Source organism: Coccinella septempunctata, chromosome 2, assembly GCF_907165205.1.
Source record: "Coccinella septempunctata chromosome 2, icCocSept1.1, whole genome shotgun sequence".
Lineage (NCBI taxonomy): Eukaryota > Metazoa > Arthropoda > Insecta > Coleoptera > Coccinellidae > Coccinella > Coccinella septempunctata.
The window spans coordinates 24,912,299-24,930,870 of NC_058190.1; the positions used below are offsets into that span (position 1 = coordinate 24,912,299).

The 18,572-nt window shown below is 37.8% G+C and overlaps 1 protein-coding gene across 2 annotated transcripts; it reads left to right on the plus strand.

Annotated features, from left to right (window-relative positions):
- The first annotated feature begins 688 nt into the window (after nt 1–688).
- On the plus strand, nt 689–18,325 carry LOC123306763 (DNA-directed RNA polymerases I, II, and III subunit RPABC1-like). 2 transcript variants are annotated; one of them, XM_044888896.1, is made up of 5 exons: nt 689–810; nt 2,804–2,892; nt 7,543–7,884; nt 12,989–13,084; nt 18,188–18,325. In XM_044888896.1, the coding sequence occupies exons 1-4, from the start codon at nt 754–756 to the stop codon at nt 13,077–13,079; spliced, it is 579 nt and encodes a 192-aa protein (XP_044744831.1). In that variant the 5' UTR covers nt 689–753; the 3' UTR covers nt 13,080–13,084; nt 18,188–18,325. The 2 variants fall into 2 exon arrangements, with proteins under 2 accessions (XP_044744831.1, XP_044744830.1); XM_044888895.1 differs by having other exon boundaries at nt 12,989–13,067.
- Nucleotides 18,326–18,572: the final 247 nt, after the last annotated feature.

Consider the following 18,572-nt stretch of genomic DNA (forward strand, 5'->3'; position numbering starts at 1 on the left):
ACAATTCCAAAATTCTGCTTTGATTTCTTGAGTGGAGTTGGAAATATTGAAACTATTATCTAAAATTCAATCACAACCAAATATTCATTATTTTTTTCTTCGAATTACGAGATGATGAATGGAAAAATGTTACAAAATTTTGAGGAGTCCTCCTCTTGGTACGTCCTTGATATAATACAGCCGGAAATCGTAGAAATCATTTTTACTCCTGAAAACAACGACCAACCCTGTTCCGGAACATTCACAGATCTCTTTTCAACAATATTAAGATACTCATAGTTTATGTTTATACTAACTCTTTCGATCAATCAAATACTGTTAAGATTTTTTTTTTTGACCAATTGTGATTTGACCCTGGTCTATAACGCCATTATATTTTATCAAATGATCTTTAATCTATGGATGGGCAGGACTGAACTCATCAAGAATAGAATATTGATAGATTTTCGAGTAATTAATTACCGAATATGTTTGAAATTTTCATTCATTGTTTACCATATAGAATTAGAATTTACACGCTATGCATGATATTGACCACCTATATATAGGTACTTTATTATCAAGGAATCCTCAATATAAAGGTATGTTACATTACATTACATCTGGATTCATATTATCGAAGAAGACATTATCCTTGAAATGTTTTATACATTTGGAAAGACCAATGCGTCTTCGATAATTAAAAAAGTTGGGTGTTTGTGATTGTTGTTTTGTTTTAAAGTTTAAGAAATTTGGACTTGACATTCATTGAATATGGAAGATGAGTCAGAAGTGCATAAATTATGGAGGATTCGAAAAACGATATTCCAGGTGAGTTCACTGTTTACTTCAGAAGTATCTTCAACTTGTTGAATTCAATGATTTTCATTCGGTTTTTGGGTGGAAAGTGAATTTATTATTACCAATTGAAATGATTTATGCCATTTTAAGCGAACAGTAACGTTCCTGCAAGAAGAGTTTGAATTTTTTTGTTTCTGAAGAGAAATGAAATCACTTCAACTAATCCCAATATTCGCTTTCAAATCCTTCAATGCATGTTGGAAACATTGAACCAAAGAAGTTCAATGGTTGGAAACGGCATACTGACCACTGACGAGGAATGTTTATCGTTCTGTGGTCGTGTTCAATTATAGAGGGTGTTCTGTAATAGTTGGGAAGCCAACGATGCCAAATCTGGATTTAGTCGAACGTCGTGAAGACCTAGTGGATTTTGAAAATTAGATGCTAGAAAGAAAAAGAGGTTTTATGATTTATGCACATTCAGCGGTGGGGAAAGCGTCTACAGGTTTTCAAAGATGTAGAAAAAAGTCAGGTGTAAATACTCGAGCGTGTCAGATTAAGATACTGTAAGTATATGACCTACGTGTCTCTGATAATAAATTCATGTTAATCTGACGGATTGCGTGAGAAAGAGTTGAAAATAAAAAAAACATTTTTTTTCGAGCGTGACTGATTTAGTGGATGTTAATTGGACAAAAAGGGAGCTACTTTTCAATAGACTGACAATTCAAACGTGATGCACAGCTTCACAGCGGTCCTTTGAAAATGTAAAAAAAAATTGTTTCTTGTACATACTCGAGCGTGTCAGATTTTCATACAGATCGTTAATCTCGGTTTTGCAGATTTTTTTTTTAAATATCCCCTTTCCTGTATCCCTAATCGTTTCTGTATTCATTATGAAAGTTGTAGATAACAAAATTGTATACTTTTGTTTGAAGCAATTTTTCATATCCTTAACCGTTTTCCAAATTGAGGGTAATGAGGGCGAAGAGCTTAGCCACACATGCGGAAGGCCAAGGTCAATGTAGAATATCCTTCATCGCCATATATAAGGGGTTCATAGCTGAAGTGAACCAAGTTCATGCAGCCTAGTTTTGAGATAAATGATTTGTTTGTTTGTTTGTTTGATTGTTGTTTATCACCAATTAATTCAAAAGTCACTTCTTTAGATTTGTGTAATGTGAATATAAGCATATGTTTAAATTCCAACCTTTTAAAATCTAAAGAAGTCAATTTTGAATTGATTGGTGATAAACAACTTCTAAGCCATTTATCTCAAAACTAGGCTGCATGGACTTGGTTCACTTCAGCTATGAACCCCGCATATCTCAAAAAATTGCTTCGGAATAAATTTGTAGAAAATGTTATGCTCTACAACTTTTATAATGAATGCGAAAACAATGTGAAGCCCACGAGGGGAGATAATTTAAAAAACTGATTTTTTTGACCTTTATGGCCAATTGTTGAGTGTTGAAACTCTCAGATTATATTTTTTCCGTTATTCTTGAAACATTAGCTTTAAAATTAGAAAAAAGTCACCGAGAATGTGCTGCCCTGATGAGGTCATATAAGACCTTATTGTTATCCTTAATGATGATGTGTGGATAGTTCGATTAAGATCGTATTATTTGTTGATCATTATGTCGGAAAGACGAGAGTGGTATGTTTCTGAATTAATTCAGATAATCACGTTATGCCTTAAGTCGTTAATATTTTCTCAATATAAATAATACTCAATTAAAAAGAAACATTGTGGATCGTTATTTTCATATTACAAAATATAGTACGGTTCATGTTAACAGGGACGGCACAAATGAAAAATTAAAGAACTTCATCGAAATGTATTTTGATGCGAACTTGAATAATTCGAAAACAAAAATTAAACGGTTTTTATACTGGAATGAAAAAAAAATATCATTGTGTACCTCAAACAGCCCCTGACATCCCATGTTTATATATTTTTTTTTATGTCATTTTATTATCAAAATGAGTCATCGTCAGAATATTTCAATTTTTTTTTCAGATGTGCCATGATAGAAAGTATTGTGTTGCTCAGTTTGAACTGGACCAGACCTTCGAACAATTCATAGAAGAATTTGGATATGAGCCGAGGTAACCATTATAAATATTGAGTGACTGGAATGGAATATTTGGCTAAAAATTTAAATTGAAACAAATACAAATATTTTATCGCAAGGCGACGTATCCGTGATGTGTGTACCCACTGGCGAAGAGCAACAGCACCGGCCATAGAAACCCCATAAAATTTCGACGAGGTTCCTCGTTCGTCGCAGGTTTCGAGGCGATCCGAGAGTTTGCCACGCTCAAAGGAAAGAACAACCTGGCTTCGCAACGGAACCTGCTATTAGCCACTGTCCTTAGTATTAACTTCAGCTGAACGAGTTGCCAAATGCTCTATCTCCTTGAAACTTTATCAAACATGCTTGATGAAGTCACTGTATTTGAAAGTCGCTTCGGCTGCGTCATTTCTTGGCGACATAAAATAGTTCAAATTATAAAATATTTGGAATTCAGGGCGTTTGGGTCAAAAGTATCTTAACACGGTGAGCGCCTCGTGCCCACTGGTGGGCATTTTGTGCATTGTCCCAAGGACCGCGTGCCCACCGGTGGGTACATCGAGGGTTTATTCAAACTGCATGCGAGTGTCCATCTGCGGGCACGATTTCCATCGATTGGCTTATACTAGTCTATTGTATGGTCCGAGAGGCAAGTTTTGTCGTATTTGGGTCGGGCAGATTGTGAAGACAAAAATAATTACGGCGCATAGAACATACAAATCATTTTATTGAAATTTTTTCAGATAATGAACAAAAGAGAGGATTAATTATTTGAATTTGTGCTGCGTTCGAAAGCACATAATGCACATCGGCATGTTGTCACAACCTTCACATGTAGTGTTAACCTTCTTGGCATTTTTTCTTGCATATGCAGCACCATGCTGGGCAGAGAATTTTTTTATAACAAATTGAACATATCTTTCTTGTTATTCTATTCTGACCCTCTACTTCTTTCAGCTTATGAGCTCTTTTACTTGACGAGGTATTTGCTGATATTGCAGATTCAGCAGAACCAGCCCTTGGCGTATTTGATGAAAAAGAATTGTTTCCTGATGTTGAGGGTTGGTTATGGAAGTCTGAGTTCATTTCAGATTGGTTTTCTGCCTTCAACTATTTCTTCGTTTCAACATTTAACATACAGAAACCTCTTATTTCAAGTGACCACCGGTGGGCACGCGGTCCAAGGATGCAAATTTACTTGGTGGGACTACGTGGGGCTAATGGTGGCGACGTGTAAAGTTGCCGAATAAGAAAATTTTTCAAGTGATTTGATACCGCACCAAAATCCGTAATATGATTGTTCGGATCATTCTGAATGAAAAAATAAATGTCAGCTGCATAAACGATGGTATGGATTATACGTCAGCTGCGTGCATGAACTCGACCAAATTGAAGAAAAAAAGTAATTTGAAACCGTATAAATTTCACAGAACTGACTGTTACCTCAAAATGAATGAAAACCATTGTCAGCTGCATCTTCAACGGTGGAAAGAATGTGAGTTAGCGTTCTAAACATCCACACCTCTTATACCTAATTGATACTAAAAATGAACTGAGGTTCTTTACCAACAGAATCATTTAGCGGATAATGATTTACTTTTAAATGTGAACTTAAAGTTTGAAAAAACTGTGTAATGAGGATGTATTTTTTGGCAAAAATGCACCCTCATTTTAGAATAATCTTTTCGTTTCATTTTGAAATAATTTTATTTCCAATAAATTTTTGAAAAGAATATTTTCAGTTTCCAATTTAGTATTTCGACATCGTTCGGAATTGTAAACATTCCGCACCGTTTTTGTTCCGTTTTTCAGTTCTGAAAGTACAGTGAAGACAGTATCCATCGGGATCAGCCGAGAATTTTCTTTTTCAATTTTATTTTCTGGGTTTATTGAGAGTTTCTTATTTTTTTCCTTTTTCTCGTTTAACTTTAGGAATTTTCGTACAAGTTTCAAAGTTTACTTTTATTGCCGTTCCGGTGTGAGTGAAACACCCATTAGAACCCAGAGGTAAGACGACATTCCTTTTTTTTTATATTGTTGGATCTTCAGCCTCCATTTCTACCCTTCCTATGCCACAGTTCGAGTTCCATTCCTACTGTTAGTAAGATACCCCGCCGGCGTGGATACCTGAGGGGTACAGAACGAACTTTGGGGTGGCTACCCTTCCTTGATTTTTCCCTTTCTTTCCAGAGTTCACCCCTACTGCTAGTACGATACTCTGCTGGTGTGGATACCCGGGGGAGAGCAGAACGACCTAGGGGTGAGCCGTCTTAGGTCTGTGCCGTCTTATTTCAACCCCTAACCTTGCTGAGTTCCGACACTTGTCGGTTAAGTGCGAGTCGTAGGTTCTGACTGGCGAACGCGTCCATAAATCCCGTATCCCGTGTGAGATCGGATCCCCTGTTTCATTCCGTGCGTTTTGCTCTGTAAATTCTGATTCCGAGAAAAAATCCTTTCAAGTGTGTACCCCGAGGAAAAAGGCGTTACTGCTCAAATTACAATATTTTCCGATAAAATATCGATTCTGCTTTCTTCAGAAAAGGAAAGAGTGTTTCAAAATTATGAGTTGATCTCCTTATAAAGGAGGAGAGTTATAACCCAACCCAACTCTAGGTATAATCTTTGCTCGCCAGTTAGTACGTACCTTTATAAAAGAACCTTCACAGACTTCTAAAAAATTCGAAAGTGGAATATTGGGCAACCTAAGGAAATCAATTTCGGAATGTGTTTGCAGAATATACGGGGTGTCCCGGATAAGATCCTAAAGTTTTACGGAAAACCTCCATATGTAGTGTCTAAGAGTTCTAGATTCTGATTTACAGAGTGTTTCCCAAATTTGAATGGAAATTTAAACCACTCTATATATCCGATTTATCCGAAATTTGGAATGAAAGTTCCATGAGGTTCCAGAAAACTGACCGTATCACATTAATTTGGACAGTCCTAAAAATTCGCGAAATCACCCTATAAAATGAATTTCATGATTTCCTCGATATCTGGGTAAACTGAAGATTCATTTATTAAATTATTCAATTCGCCGAATAATCCAGGTTGCCGAGGATGTTTTTTTTTCTTGATAGTGACAATAATTTTTTCTCTCTTGTCGATATTTAACATCCTATTCGAGAGCACTAAGCACTATGCATGCGTGAGTGAGTGAGACTATGGTAGGTAATTCGGTTTCCTTTCACAATCTGTTTGGAGTCCCTTCACTGTATACTATACATTTCGCGCACATGGCACATACACATACCTAAGAGTCATTCATTAATTCATTAATTCATTCATTCATTGCTGTATCCCGTTACCGGAAATCTACAAAAAGACAAAAAAAAAGTCTTAGTGCTAATTGCGACTGTGTGCCCTCCTGTGACTGAGTAGACCCAACCGTGACCTGCAGATCCTTCCACACTCCGGGCATGGATAGTCACCAACAAGATCTGTCCCCCGGTGTTTCCTTCTCGAGTCTCCATTATAACTGTGTACCAAAGACCTCCAGTGTGACCTGTCCAAAGCTAGTTGTTCCCAGTTATGATTGGCATTAACTGATTTTAGGGATTGATGTAGTGTATCCTTAAGCCGCTCTTACTGGCCTTCTGGTTTCCGGGCTCCCTCAGTGAACTCGCCATATAGAGCTGTTTTGGGGAGTCTTGTGTCTTGCATCCTCTGGCCGCTCCATCTGAGTCGGGCCCTCGTTACTTGAGTCTCAATTGTTGCGTTTGTTCAAGCTGTTCAATATTTCGCCTGTAGGGCGTCCAGCTTTCGCTTCCGTAAAGAAACTTTGGGAGGACGACTGCTTTGTAAATAGCTGTCTTGGTCTTCAGATTGAGGTCGTGATTTTGAAACACTCTGACCTTTAGCTTCTAGAATGCCCGTGATGCCGAACTGATACGGTTGTGTATTTCCGTGTCTAGGTTAACCCTAGTATTCATGAAGCTCCCCAAGTATTTGAACTGCTCGACCTGTTCTAGAGTTTCATTCTCCAGGCTGATATGTGTTTGAAGGCTTTCTGCGGGACCAGGATTTTGGTTTTGTCGATATTGAGTCTAAGGACTAAAGCTTCGTATACATGTTTATAGGTGTCCAGCATTATCTTTAGATCCTCTGGGCTGCCAGCGATAAGTGCGCAGTCGTCTGCATATTGAAGTTCCGTGATAAACTTGGTACGGGTTTTTGCTCTGCTTCAGGTTAAATAGGTCTCCATCAAATCTGAATCATATTCCAACACTTCTTACAGGCATATTCATGTCAGCAATTATCGAGACAGCTATGGCGAAAATATTGAACAGTAAAGGCGCTTACACGCAGCCTTGTTTTATTCCAGAGTTGGTTAAGAAATGGTCGGTTGTTGAGCCATTATGCTGTATTCTATACAATTCTTGCACATACTTATACACAAAAGACTTACTGACTGCATTCATAGTCCTTTGTTAATTTAAAACTTTCGAAGAGTTAATGGATATGCATGCCTCTTATTAAAAGAATAATTCTTTTATATTTTCGTAGATGAAAATAGGAGTTTAGGATGCCTACTTCATAAGATCGCCTTAAAAAATATTTTACTTGAATTTATGTATTAATTTTGAAACTAGTTATTCTGATGGTTTTTGAAAATATGTCAAAACTCAAATTTCCGAATTAAATTCACCTGCAATATTCAAATGTTTCTTGAAATATGTTTCAGCCTTATGAAACCTTGTAGGGAAGATCTCATGATACAAGTACAGCATCTAGCTGATCCACAAGATATGATGTTTGTATTTTTCTGCGAAAAACCCAAAATCGGTTTGAAATCGGTGGAAACATATTTGAAACGTATGCGGGATCAAAATACAAGAAAAGCTATTATAGTTGTTCAACAAGGGATAACGACTGCAGCGCATGAATTCATTGAAAATATGAACCCGAAGTATTCAATGGAGTTTTTTCTGGACGATGAGCTTAAAATAAATGTAACTGAACATACGTTAGTACCACCTCATGTTTTATTAACGCCAGAGGAGAAGGAAGAGCTGTTATCTAGTCGGTAAGTTTGTTCAAATTTCACTTGAAAGATTTCCATTTGAAGTGAGAAGTGATTCTTCGACATAATGACTTATAATAATAATAATTATTACTGGGGTCGTTGTGGCTCGAATAGCCTTTCGGGAACTACGACCATGTAGATCTTTCGTTATATCTATCCTACTCAATGGTGTTGATAAAACCGACAACATCCTTAGGGGCTTTGGCCGTTACCTTATGAGTATACAGGACCGGTTTTCCCATATAAATGATTCTTAGGCCAGCCAGCTCTGGATAGTTGCATACCATGTGTTCAGCTGTTTCTGCCTCTGATCCACAGAGCCTACAAACCTCATCTGCTGACTTCCCCATACAGTATAGATGATATTTGTACCAACAGTGCTCTGTCAACCGAAGCTAAGCTCGTGACAGCTTTGGGACATTATGGCTTAGAAAACCAGGTATTTCGGTTGTTCCGGTTTTCACGTTTCTGCCGTATTTTTGTGTGAAAAGATATAAGTAAGAAATAAAAAAGAAAGTATATGGAATGGTTGCATTTCATCAAGATATAGCCATAGAGTGGATGCATCTTGACCACAAGCATAAATGGGGGGTTCATAGCTGAAGTGAACCAAGTCCATGCAGCCTAGTTTTGAGATAAATGACTTAGAAGTTGTTCATCACCAATTAATTCAAAAGTGACTTTTTTAAAAGGTTAGAATGTCAGCATGTGCTTACATAAGAATGATAATAAATAAAGAAGTAACTTTTGAATTAATTGGTGATAAACAACTTCTAAGCCATTTATCTCAAAACTAGGCTGCATGGACTTCAGCAATGAACCCCTCAAATAGGGATTTAACAATATTTATACAGGATTTGAAATGGAGGTAAATGGGCCAGATCCTTCCGACTTCATCGATCTTCTAAGGAATACATTGCATAAATCTCAGTTTGTTCTACATCTAATTGTCACATAGCGGGAATAATACACATATTATGTATAGGTAATTAATGAAAAACCAAGAGAACTATAATATTTTTTTTCTACAAACTTGCCCGTTCAACCCTTTTCCCGCAGGCATCCCATGTCGCAAAGAATCAATTGGCTAAACGGTGCAGGAAAAACGCCTGCTATTTATTTCCCTCACGCAGTATTCACTACCCGCTCCAGTCCGATTTGTTCTTGCTCTGAAATTGCCTCGAATATTCTGGAAAATATCATTACCGCCTCTTGGATTTTTAGGAGGAGAGTTAAATGCTTGCTTATATATCTCTTCCTTCGGTACCAAATATTTCAATTTACCTCCATCCACCTGAAAATAGTGAAACACGTGTCGTGGTTGAAAAACTCATTCATGTGAAAATCATATAATCTTTCTTTAGCTTTGCGGCTTTCACACTCCTCTACAGAGGAAAATTCACTTATCCCAGATATCTCAGATTTCGAAAGGATTTAGCTCTGTTGGAGTCCTTACCAGGTTTTCGGGCTCGTAGTGGCGGTCGGGTTCGGGCCGCTCCTCGGCTTCTTGATGTCGGTTGGACTCCTGATCAACCCGCACTTTCTGTCGTAGCAAACGGTGCTCCTCTGCATTCCCCATGTACTTGCGTACAGTTCTCGCCGTTCCGAGCAGTACCGCCTTCTGCACGACTTTATAAATATTTTCGTCCAAATGAAGTTTCCTCAAGTTCTCTAGTAGTTTCTTCGGTATAAGGCCTGTAGATGAAATGACAATAGGGATGGTCTTGATATCTTTCAGCTTCCACTGTTTGCTCCTCGAGATCTCTCTATTTTGAAATTTGTTCAGTGTGCCTATCTAGAAAATTGTTATTATTTGAGCAATATGAGGTCTGGTCTATTGTGGGTTATTCTCCGGTCTGTGAGATCCCAGAAGAGCTTGTGATGTTCATTTCCCAATACAGCATCCGGATGGTACCTAATTGTAATAAGGAACCTTTTTCGAACTTAGAAGTTGGTGTTTTAGTGCCAATTCTTGCTTGGTGAAGAATCTTGGCAACGGCGTCATGTCTATTTTTATACTCCGTACCCGCGAACTTCTGACATCCCCCGGTGATATGCTGGATAGTTTCATGTATCGCACAGCCATAACCTGGATCCTGGATGGCGAGCATGAAGCCATCTGTCTCAGGAAACAACCTTCCGGAAGTCAACCAGTAGTTCGACGCAGATATGTCGACGTAATCATGGTTGACCTCGTTCTGGTGCCTTCCATGCAAAGGTTTGCCAATCAGTTTCTGCATTTTACTTTCTGCAGAGTGTTCGACGGTTTCCAAGTAATCCTGTTGTAGCTTTACGGCGTAGAACTATCAGCAACACAAACTACTCGATGGAGTTCTGACGAAGCAGCCTTGCTCAAGAAATATTTTCGAAGTCCTTCAATTTCCTGGGATATACGGTTGGACAAATCAACAATTCCTCTACCCCCAAGATGTCGTGGCAGCTCTGTCTGTTCTATTGAGCTTTTGGAGTGATGTTTATTGTGTTTAGTCAGCATCGTCCTTATTTTTCTCTGTAAAGCTGCTAAATCCATAGTGGTCCAAGAGATGATACCGAATGAGTAGCTCAGCGCCGAGCAAGCGTAGGTATTAATAGCTTTTATCAGATTTTTGCTGTTGAGACCAGTTCTCATAATACTTCTTCCCAGTCTTCGGGTGAACTCCTCCGTTAATTCTTTCTTCATCTGGCTTTGATTGATTTTCCTTGCCTGTTTTATGCCTAAATACTTGTATGTATCTCCTTCCTTTAATGCTTCAATTTCTGCACCTTCCTTGAGTTTGAACGTACCATCTTCTATTTTTCCTTTCCTTATATTCAGCAGGCGACATTTTTCTAGTCCAAACTTCATTTTGATGTATTCCGAGAATCCTTCCACCATTTTCAGCATCTGTTGCATTTGTTTTTTGGTAGGTGCGAAGAGTTTCAAATCTTCAATATAAAGGGGATGATTGAGTTTCATCATAGTTTTACTACCGCTCTTGATGGCAAATCCATAGTTCGTAGAATTCAATCTAAGAGACAAGGGATTCAGGGCTCTGCAGAACCACAGAGGACTGAGCGAATCTCCTTGGAAAATTCCGCGTCTTATTGGAATAGGTCCTGTTGTAATGGAGCCATCTGCTGCTTCCATTTGAAGACTAGTTTTTCAGGAACTTAACAATATTAGGATCCACCATGTGAATTTTCAAGATCGTCAAGAGCCATTCGTGAAGTATGGAATCGACTGCTTTTTTGTGGTCAATGTGCGCAGCGTAAAGATTCCTTCGCTTGGAGAACGCTTGATTCCAGATAACTGAATCTATTATTAATTGTTCTTTGAACCTTTGGTTGTCTTTGGTGCATCCTTTCTGTTGCATGGCGATGATGTTATTCCTCTCGCAATATTTGTGAATTGAAATGCACGATGTGATAACATCGTTGGAAGACATGTGATTGGTCGGTTTTTGGATGGGTTACTGTATTCCGTTGGTCTTTACTGGCATTCTTTCAGGATTTTCAATGACATAATTTATTGCGGAAATCAATTTGTTATGCATGATCCAAAGTTTCTTGATCCAGAAGTTGTGCAATCCATCAGGCCCAGGTGTTTTCCAGTTGTGTAGGCCTATGATTGCTGATTTTACTTCTTCAATTGTGATCATGTCGTGTTGGATCGGCTCATATTTCATAACTTCAGATTTTCCATCTTCAATCCATCCGGTATCTCCATTGAACTGAGGTTTCGTTGATAATTGTTCGGTCCAGAATTGTTCAATGGCTTCCTTTGGTGGTAACTTTCCATTTTCTCCATCAGTAGTTGTGAGTGACCGGTAGAAACTTTCTTCAGACTTTTCAAATGAATTATTGTCTCTTTTTCGGCTGTAATTGCTTTTATATCTCCTCAAGCGTTCTGCATACAGACTTTTGCTTCAAAGTGTCGAGGCAGTGGTGAGCTGTAGCATTCTCCGTCTCTCGTTCTGTGTGTGTCCTGTTTCTATCCATGATTTCTTTGGCAGCTTTCACCACCTTTCTTCCGCGATTCCCGTTCAAGTACTTCGTCAGTCGTCCAATGTCTATTCTTAGCCTTTCTGTTTTGTGTTGAAGACGTTGCTGCCATGGTGGCGCATGTAATTTGTGTAATTTTGGACCATCGTTGTTCGTTCGGCGTATTTTCGCCCATATGGATTTCGCTGTTGTCAGCGCTGCACAGTAAAAAACTAGATGCAGATATTCCAATGAACTCCCGTTGTGTAGGTACCTACTCTGGTAAAACGTCCTCATTCAAGATGTTGATTATGAGTGACAGTTTCTTGGATGTATTGAGTCGGGGAGGTGCTGTTCGATGAAGAGGATCTGTTCCTTCCAATTCGGCAAAGTATCTCCTCATTGCGTTGCAAGATGGACTTTCAGTATCAATTTCTTCTGGCTGTTGTTGCCCAGGCATGTGAATTTCATCTGAGTTGTTGGTGTTATTCTCTATTGCTAGTGGACGCTGAAGTTCTTGTTTAATTGCGTCGATTCGGGCCATTGGTATTAGTTCATTTCTCAGAATTACGCGGTACTGGTCTGCCACCCGTTGTTCAGTGACATTGAGATTTGGGTAGGCGTTGCGGAATTCCTCATGGAGCCTTTTCCTCTAGTTGTTCGTGTTGTGACCTAGTCCCGTGATGGAGTTATAAATGCGCACAATAGTTTCATTCATGGACGTTGTCCACTTCATGCGCTTTCTAACTAACCCTGTTCTTATTATTATTAGTTGAATTATAAAATTTCATCAAGTATCCGGGCCACATCAATTCAATATTTGAAGGAAGCTGAAACCAGCTTTGTGGCTGGTATTTCAAGATATTAGACCAGGTTTCTTTTTTCATTATTCTTGAATCGAAGTCAATTGATAATTCACGTACGAAACAATAATTTTATCGAATTGGAAAGCCACTAGACATATTGAAGCTGATGTTTCATTCATTTGTAACTGGTGATCAGCCAAGCACATTTGTAAGGATAGAAGAAGAAAAATAAATCGTGTGAATATAAAACAAAGATTTGGGATATTTGTTAGTGTTAAAAGAGTTTCAGAAGAGCTGCCTTAATTAATAAATTTTATGACCATTGTTCATTTTTCCAGCTCGCTTGAGGAATGTTCATTGATGAAAATACTATCAACTGATCCAGTTGCAAGATATTACGGTGCGAAAAAAGGGCAGGTAAGAATTTAATGCAGGTACCCAACAAACACAATATAGAGCAACTGTACAAATACTGCACTACAAGTGCCACCAGAATGCAGCACAGAGATTGCTGTACTGTAACTGCACAGTTTCTGTATTGATAATTCTGCATTTTCAAAACGCAGTATTTGATATACAGTGACTGCACAGTTGCAATTCTTCATTTCAAAAATGGAGTATTTGATATAGAGTTAATAATAGAATCTAGAGTAATAATTCAAAGGAATTCCTAAAACTTAAACATATACCTTCTTCAAAAAGTTGAAAATTCGATTATGAAGGTTAAAGAGACATTTCATAAACAGATTTAATTCAATAATTGAAGACTCCTTTCATTACCAAAATATGGATTATACCCATGGTAGAAGAATACTTCATCGCACCATGGTGGTACCAGAATTAGCCAAATGATGGCATCACTGCTTTTGACGGTTGCGATCACAAGGTAGCATACACGTCTATTGCGGTGCAGCATACGCCAAAGGATGGCGCCACCGGCGACGCACTACTCTATATCCTCTATGTAACCGGCGTTTATAGCAGGCACGAACTACGCTGCTTCGACGATTGACGTAGGTAACTCTTATGGTTCATTAACCTCCACCCTCAAGAGCAGGCCATTCCTCAAATAGCGTGAACTCACCTTTGCGCTTACCGCCAAAATATCAAATTAGAAATTGAAAATTTCTAATTTGCAGAATAGATATTCTGTTTATAACTAGGAAACTTCTCTAATAGAATATTGTTTCGTAAGTGCATTTTTCGATATAGTTTTAACACAGTGACTGCTACATTTAAAGTGCAGCTTACTGTACAGTTTGAGCGCAGTGTCTATTGTATATAAAATACAGCTTGCTGTACAGTTCTTGTGTGAACAAACTCCATATAAAATACAGCTAGCTGTACAGTTTTTGCACAGTGACCACTGCATTTAAAGTACAACTTGCTGTACAGTTTTAGCACGTAACTGCTGCATTTGAATTGCAGCTTGCTGTACAGTGGATTGCAATGCCATCGCTGTTTTTGAAGTGCAGCTGTGGCTGTATGTCGAATGCAGTTTGTACTGTACAGTAACTGCAAAGTCCACCGGGACATATACGGTCCTGGTACAGTTATTGCATTGCCGTAACTGCAGTCAATTGAAGCAACGAAGTACAGTTTTTGTACAGTGACTGCATTTCAGTGTTTGCTGGGTAGGTGATTCCTAAATATTAGCTTATTAATCCTGGTAAAAGTAGATTCAAGTCTGATTTGGATTAGACTAACATAGCTGACATTCTAGATATTATGATACCAAACCACTGACCTGATTTAATCATACCTATAACCTATAACGTGCGTTTAAAAAAATTCATATTTTTTCTTGTTGTGTTTTCTGGAATATTGTCATCTGAGGCGAGGGCTGCATGACGTCTAATTTTTCTGAAATAGACCTTATCAAAAGGATTTCAAAAAATACCAGCTTGAGAGAATATATTGATTATATATCCTTGGCACTACTCGTGTATGGGGTGTTGAATCATTTCTATATTGTGTTTTCTCAGTAGCATCCCAATTCTGTCCAGATATCAAGGACAAAGTTCAAACAGGCCTTCGCTTTAGAAACTTCCCATGTCAATTTTGTTTCTAGTATCTATACTTATCATAAATGAAGGCATTTCGCAAATAATGCATTATTCTCGTAGATGTAGAAAAAGTTTGTTGTTGTTGTTGTTGTAGGCGAATGTTCGACTCATCCTTACGTACTGATTAGATGTTCCTAATTGTGACTTCAAATGACGACATGTTCTATTCATGTTGAATAGTTGAATGTCGAGCAATCTTCAAAGAGTTAAGTTCAATGTGCTTATATCTCAAAGACTCCTGTACTGGAACTATTGTGAATAAAGTAAAACCGCAAAAATGCCGTTTGGTCCTGACTGTATGTTTTACAGTTTTTCTACAAACTCAACAGAATCTTCGATGAATGCTTCAGTATTTACAACATGAGCTGTCAACATATTTTTGAGCACTTTAGCTAGACCATTTGTCAAATGAGGAGGGTTCCAATAACGATTTGGTTATTGGATATTGTGCTTATTCACATTGATTCCAGTACCTACTTTGAGATAGGGTGTAATATGAGTGATGGCTATAGCCCAATGGTGAATGCAGGTCATTTATGCCTCTCAGAGAAGTTTTAGAGATACAGTGTGATTGATGTACGTTTGCCTGAACTTCCGTCATCTTTAACTCGGAATTTTGTGTTTTGTGAAGTTGTTTATTTCTGAAAACTATTCGAAATAGCTCACGTTATATTATTATTCTCATTGCTATAATCAGAATATTAGGATTTTTTATTCGAACCTCTGAATCTATAATGTTAACATTACTCAGATGAATTTCCCATAATAAATTGCAAACTTTTTCTGATGAATACAACTTTAACTTGAACGTCACACTTGTTCCTAGAGTGTTACAAACGAACGAATGCATATTTTGAGTGATTTAATTAAATACGGTTCAGTTTTTAGGTTTTTCGCGATGATATTCAGTGGCTCTTACTGAAATTTTGGATTTCAAAACTTTAGAGTGGAATCACATAAACCATCTCGAAAACTTTTATTTGTAATTGTATTATTTGCTCTTCAACAAAAAAGTATTGGCAATAATTAGCTTTTTACAAAATTGGCATTGAAAAGATGCTATAAATCTTTGGTCATTATTGGTTATAATATCGTGACGTCATGAACTAGCCCTTCAACGTCATCATTTTGGACCGCAGATAACCGGAGATAACAATACTCGAGAGCTGGATTAAACTTCTGGTTACTGAAGTGAGGTTAGAAGTTGTGAAGGGACATAACCAAGGGCAAAACCAGCAATAACCGCAGTTATTACTGGTTATTCGAGTGAAATCGATTTTGGTCAGTGAAAACACATTTGGAAACGTAGGTACTGTCAATACATTTTAATATCAGTTTTCTGTTTCCTACTTGAGAGGCGCGAAATTCGAATTATATTCCTTGTATTGAATTGCAATATCGACTTTGTTGAGACCAGAAAACAAACATCCTGAGCGACAAAACAAAACTATAGTTTTGTTTTGTGATCTATTTTAATTAGGATTCAAGTTACTTACATAACATCAAAATACTCGAGCGCCATCCAACAGCCAACAAGAGGAATTCAATCTAGGCTTGTTGGCGCTCGAGTATGTTGATACTTGGTAGAACTTGCCAGCATTCAATACAGTCAGGATATTTTGTGTCTGTTCCCATCAGGGATGGAGTGTTGCTCTGACGAGAACAAACGACATCGAAACCCCTTCTTCTGATGAAGACACTTGATCTGTGCATTATACACTTGTTATGGGTGTGCACCACCATATATCATTTGCAGTTTCAGTAAACTGAAAATTAGTATCAAGTATCATTAATTTCCTTTTAGACTTTTTGCCTAATGGATATTCAGTACATCTCCCCTTAGTGCAACACTCAAGGAAGTCGCTTTCTCCTCCTCGTCCCAACCATTGGCATTGGCTGCTGCTTCGAACTGCTTTTGGTATGTGCTCCAAATTGATTTGCCATCAATAGTTGGGGGTTGTATCTTCATTCGCCCTGATTCGCCCCTATCTTCAAGCTCAACAGAACAACATTTGCTGAGTTTCCCCCTCAAACGCTCTTCCATGGTTTTCGCATGTGCTTAAAATTTTTCCTTCATTTCTCCTTCTATATCGCCTAAACATTCTTCCTTACTCATAATCTTACTCTTGTTTCCAACTCTTTCTTCAACGTTTCCTATCTTTTCCTCCACGTTTACAATCTTGTTGTCCAGCTTAGAGTCATTTCACACCGTTTTTAACTTCGGGTTTAGTTTCACACCGGAAATGACCGGATTGCAGTTTATCTCTCAAAGTATTCCTCTATTTTATCAATGTTTACCTCCATTTTATTTTTCATTTCTTCAGTATTTACCTCCATTTTCTTGGTGTTTCCTTCCAATGTCAAGCTCATTTGTTCAAAGGCTTGCTTGAAAAATGCCATACTTGCCTGGTCCATTTTCTCCAATCTCGTCACCGGCATTCAGAATAAGTATTCCACAATTTTATTAGCACCTCTTACCTGACAGCAATGTAACATCCTTTGGGTAAATAAAATTGTCTTCTTTCGCACATAATCTAATTTATTCACACAACTACTACACAAATTCATGTTCAAGGGCTTACTCTAAGTCATTTACACACTCACCAATTCACTTTCACTACTTTGCACTTTGTAACTCTTCAGGAATTCTATGTTCACTCGCGTCTGTTCAGAATACTAACTGCCGAGGGGTAAACGGTGCGTATCTTTTATATCGTTACGCCCCGGTTCGAGAGCCTTGCAGCACAAGCCAGATCCGTAGCGATATTTTCGAGCGGCGACATGTTCATATTCAGGGTATTCGGACGTTACAATACAAAATCATCAAATATGAACATATGACTTAAACATCCTACTCTCTAGGAAGTTTCGCTAAATCATTCATATGTAGCGACCGCTGTAAGAAAATTCGAAGTAAAGCCCGTTTGCAACAGCCGAGAATTCTCTAGAAAATTTACTCGAGATTTCATGCGCCGTGAATTATGCACCGTTACATACGCACTTTCGGTAGAATTCTCTGTTCAGTTGCGTACAAAATAATCTCTGCCGTTTTCTTGCGAGAATTTTGTAGATAATTCTTCAGAGAATTCTCGGCTGTTGCAAACGGGCTTAATACGTAAAATAAGATTACTTTCCCAAAGTTATGCCTCTGTGCCGATTTTTTCAATATGCCACAAGTAACAAGATCTCAAATCCATATTGGATTCAAGATCTTGTTACAAGTAGCATAGAGGCATAGAGGCCTGAGTAAGCAGATGAGAATCTGCGAAACGTGATGAGTATAAGCAGTAGACAGTAGAACTCAATTTAGTTGTTTGATACTCCTATTACCACAAAGTTCCTTATCTTTATCTACAATTGCTTTTCCAGAAAAGACAAAAAATGCTATCGATTCTCTAGTTGACTGATCATAACATTACTGATATGTTCACTTGTTCTCCTAATTCTCTTAACTGAAATTATTTTCCGCAGGTTTTCAAGATTATCTATAATAAACCCCATACAGGGACAAGTATTTCCTATAGAATCGTTGTAAAGGCATAATTTTGGAACATTATTTCGTGTGATTTTTATGATGAATTTTATTGTAATAAATGTCATTTTACTTTCCTTTGCATCATTTCATTTGAACAAATTCAATAAACAAAATCTCATAATCAAAACATATATTTAACAATTTTTTGTATTTCCTCAAAGTACATATAGAAGATACAATAATAGTGTTAGGGTTACCGGAGATTTTTTGGAAAGTGTTTCACACTTTGAATACATTTTGTATTCTGCTTTTGTGGTGGCATTAGGGATAGTACAGACATGCAGCAATGAATATTAACGTTCAGTATTAAATCCCCAATAA

Excerpts from the sequence above, each read along its gene's own strand:
- LOC123306763 (XM_044888895.1), top strand. The coding sequence starts at position 754 with ATGGAAGATGAGTCAGAAGTGCATAAATTATGGAGGATTCGAAAAACG. Across the intron at positions 811-2,803 it reads TTCGAAAAACGATATTCCAG|ATGTGCCATGATAGAAAGTA; the intron begins GTGAGTTCACTG and ends TTTTTTTTTCAG. Across the intron at positions 13,068-18,187 it reads ACGGTGCGAAAAAAGGGCAG|GTTTTCAAGATTATCTATAA; the intron begins GTAAGAATTTAA and ends TATTTTCCGCAG.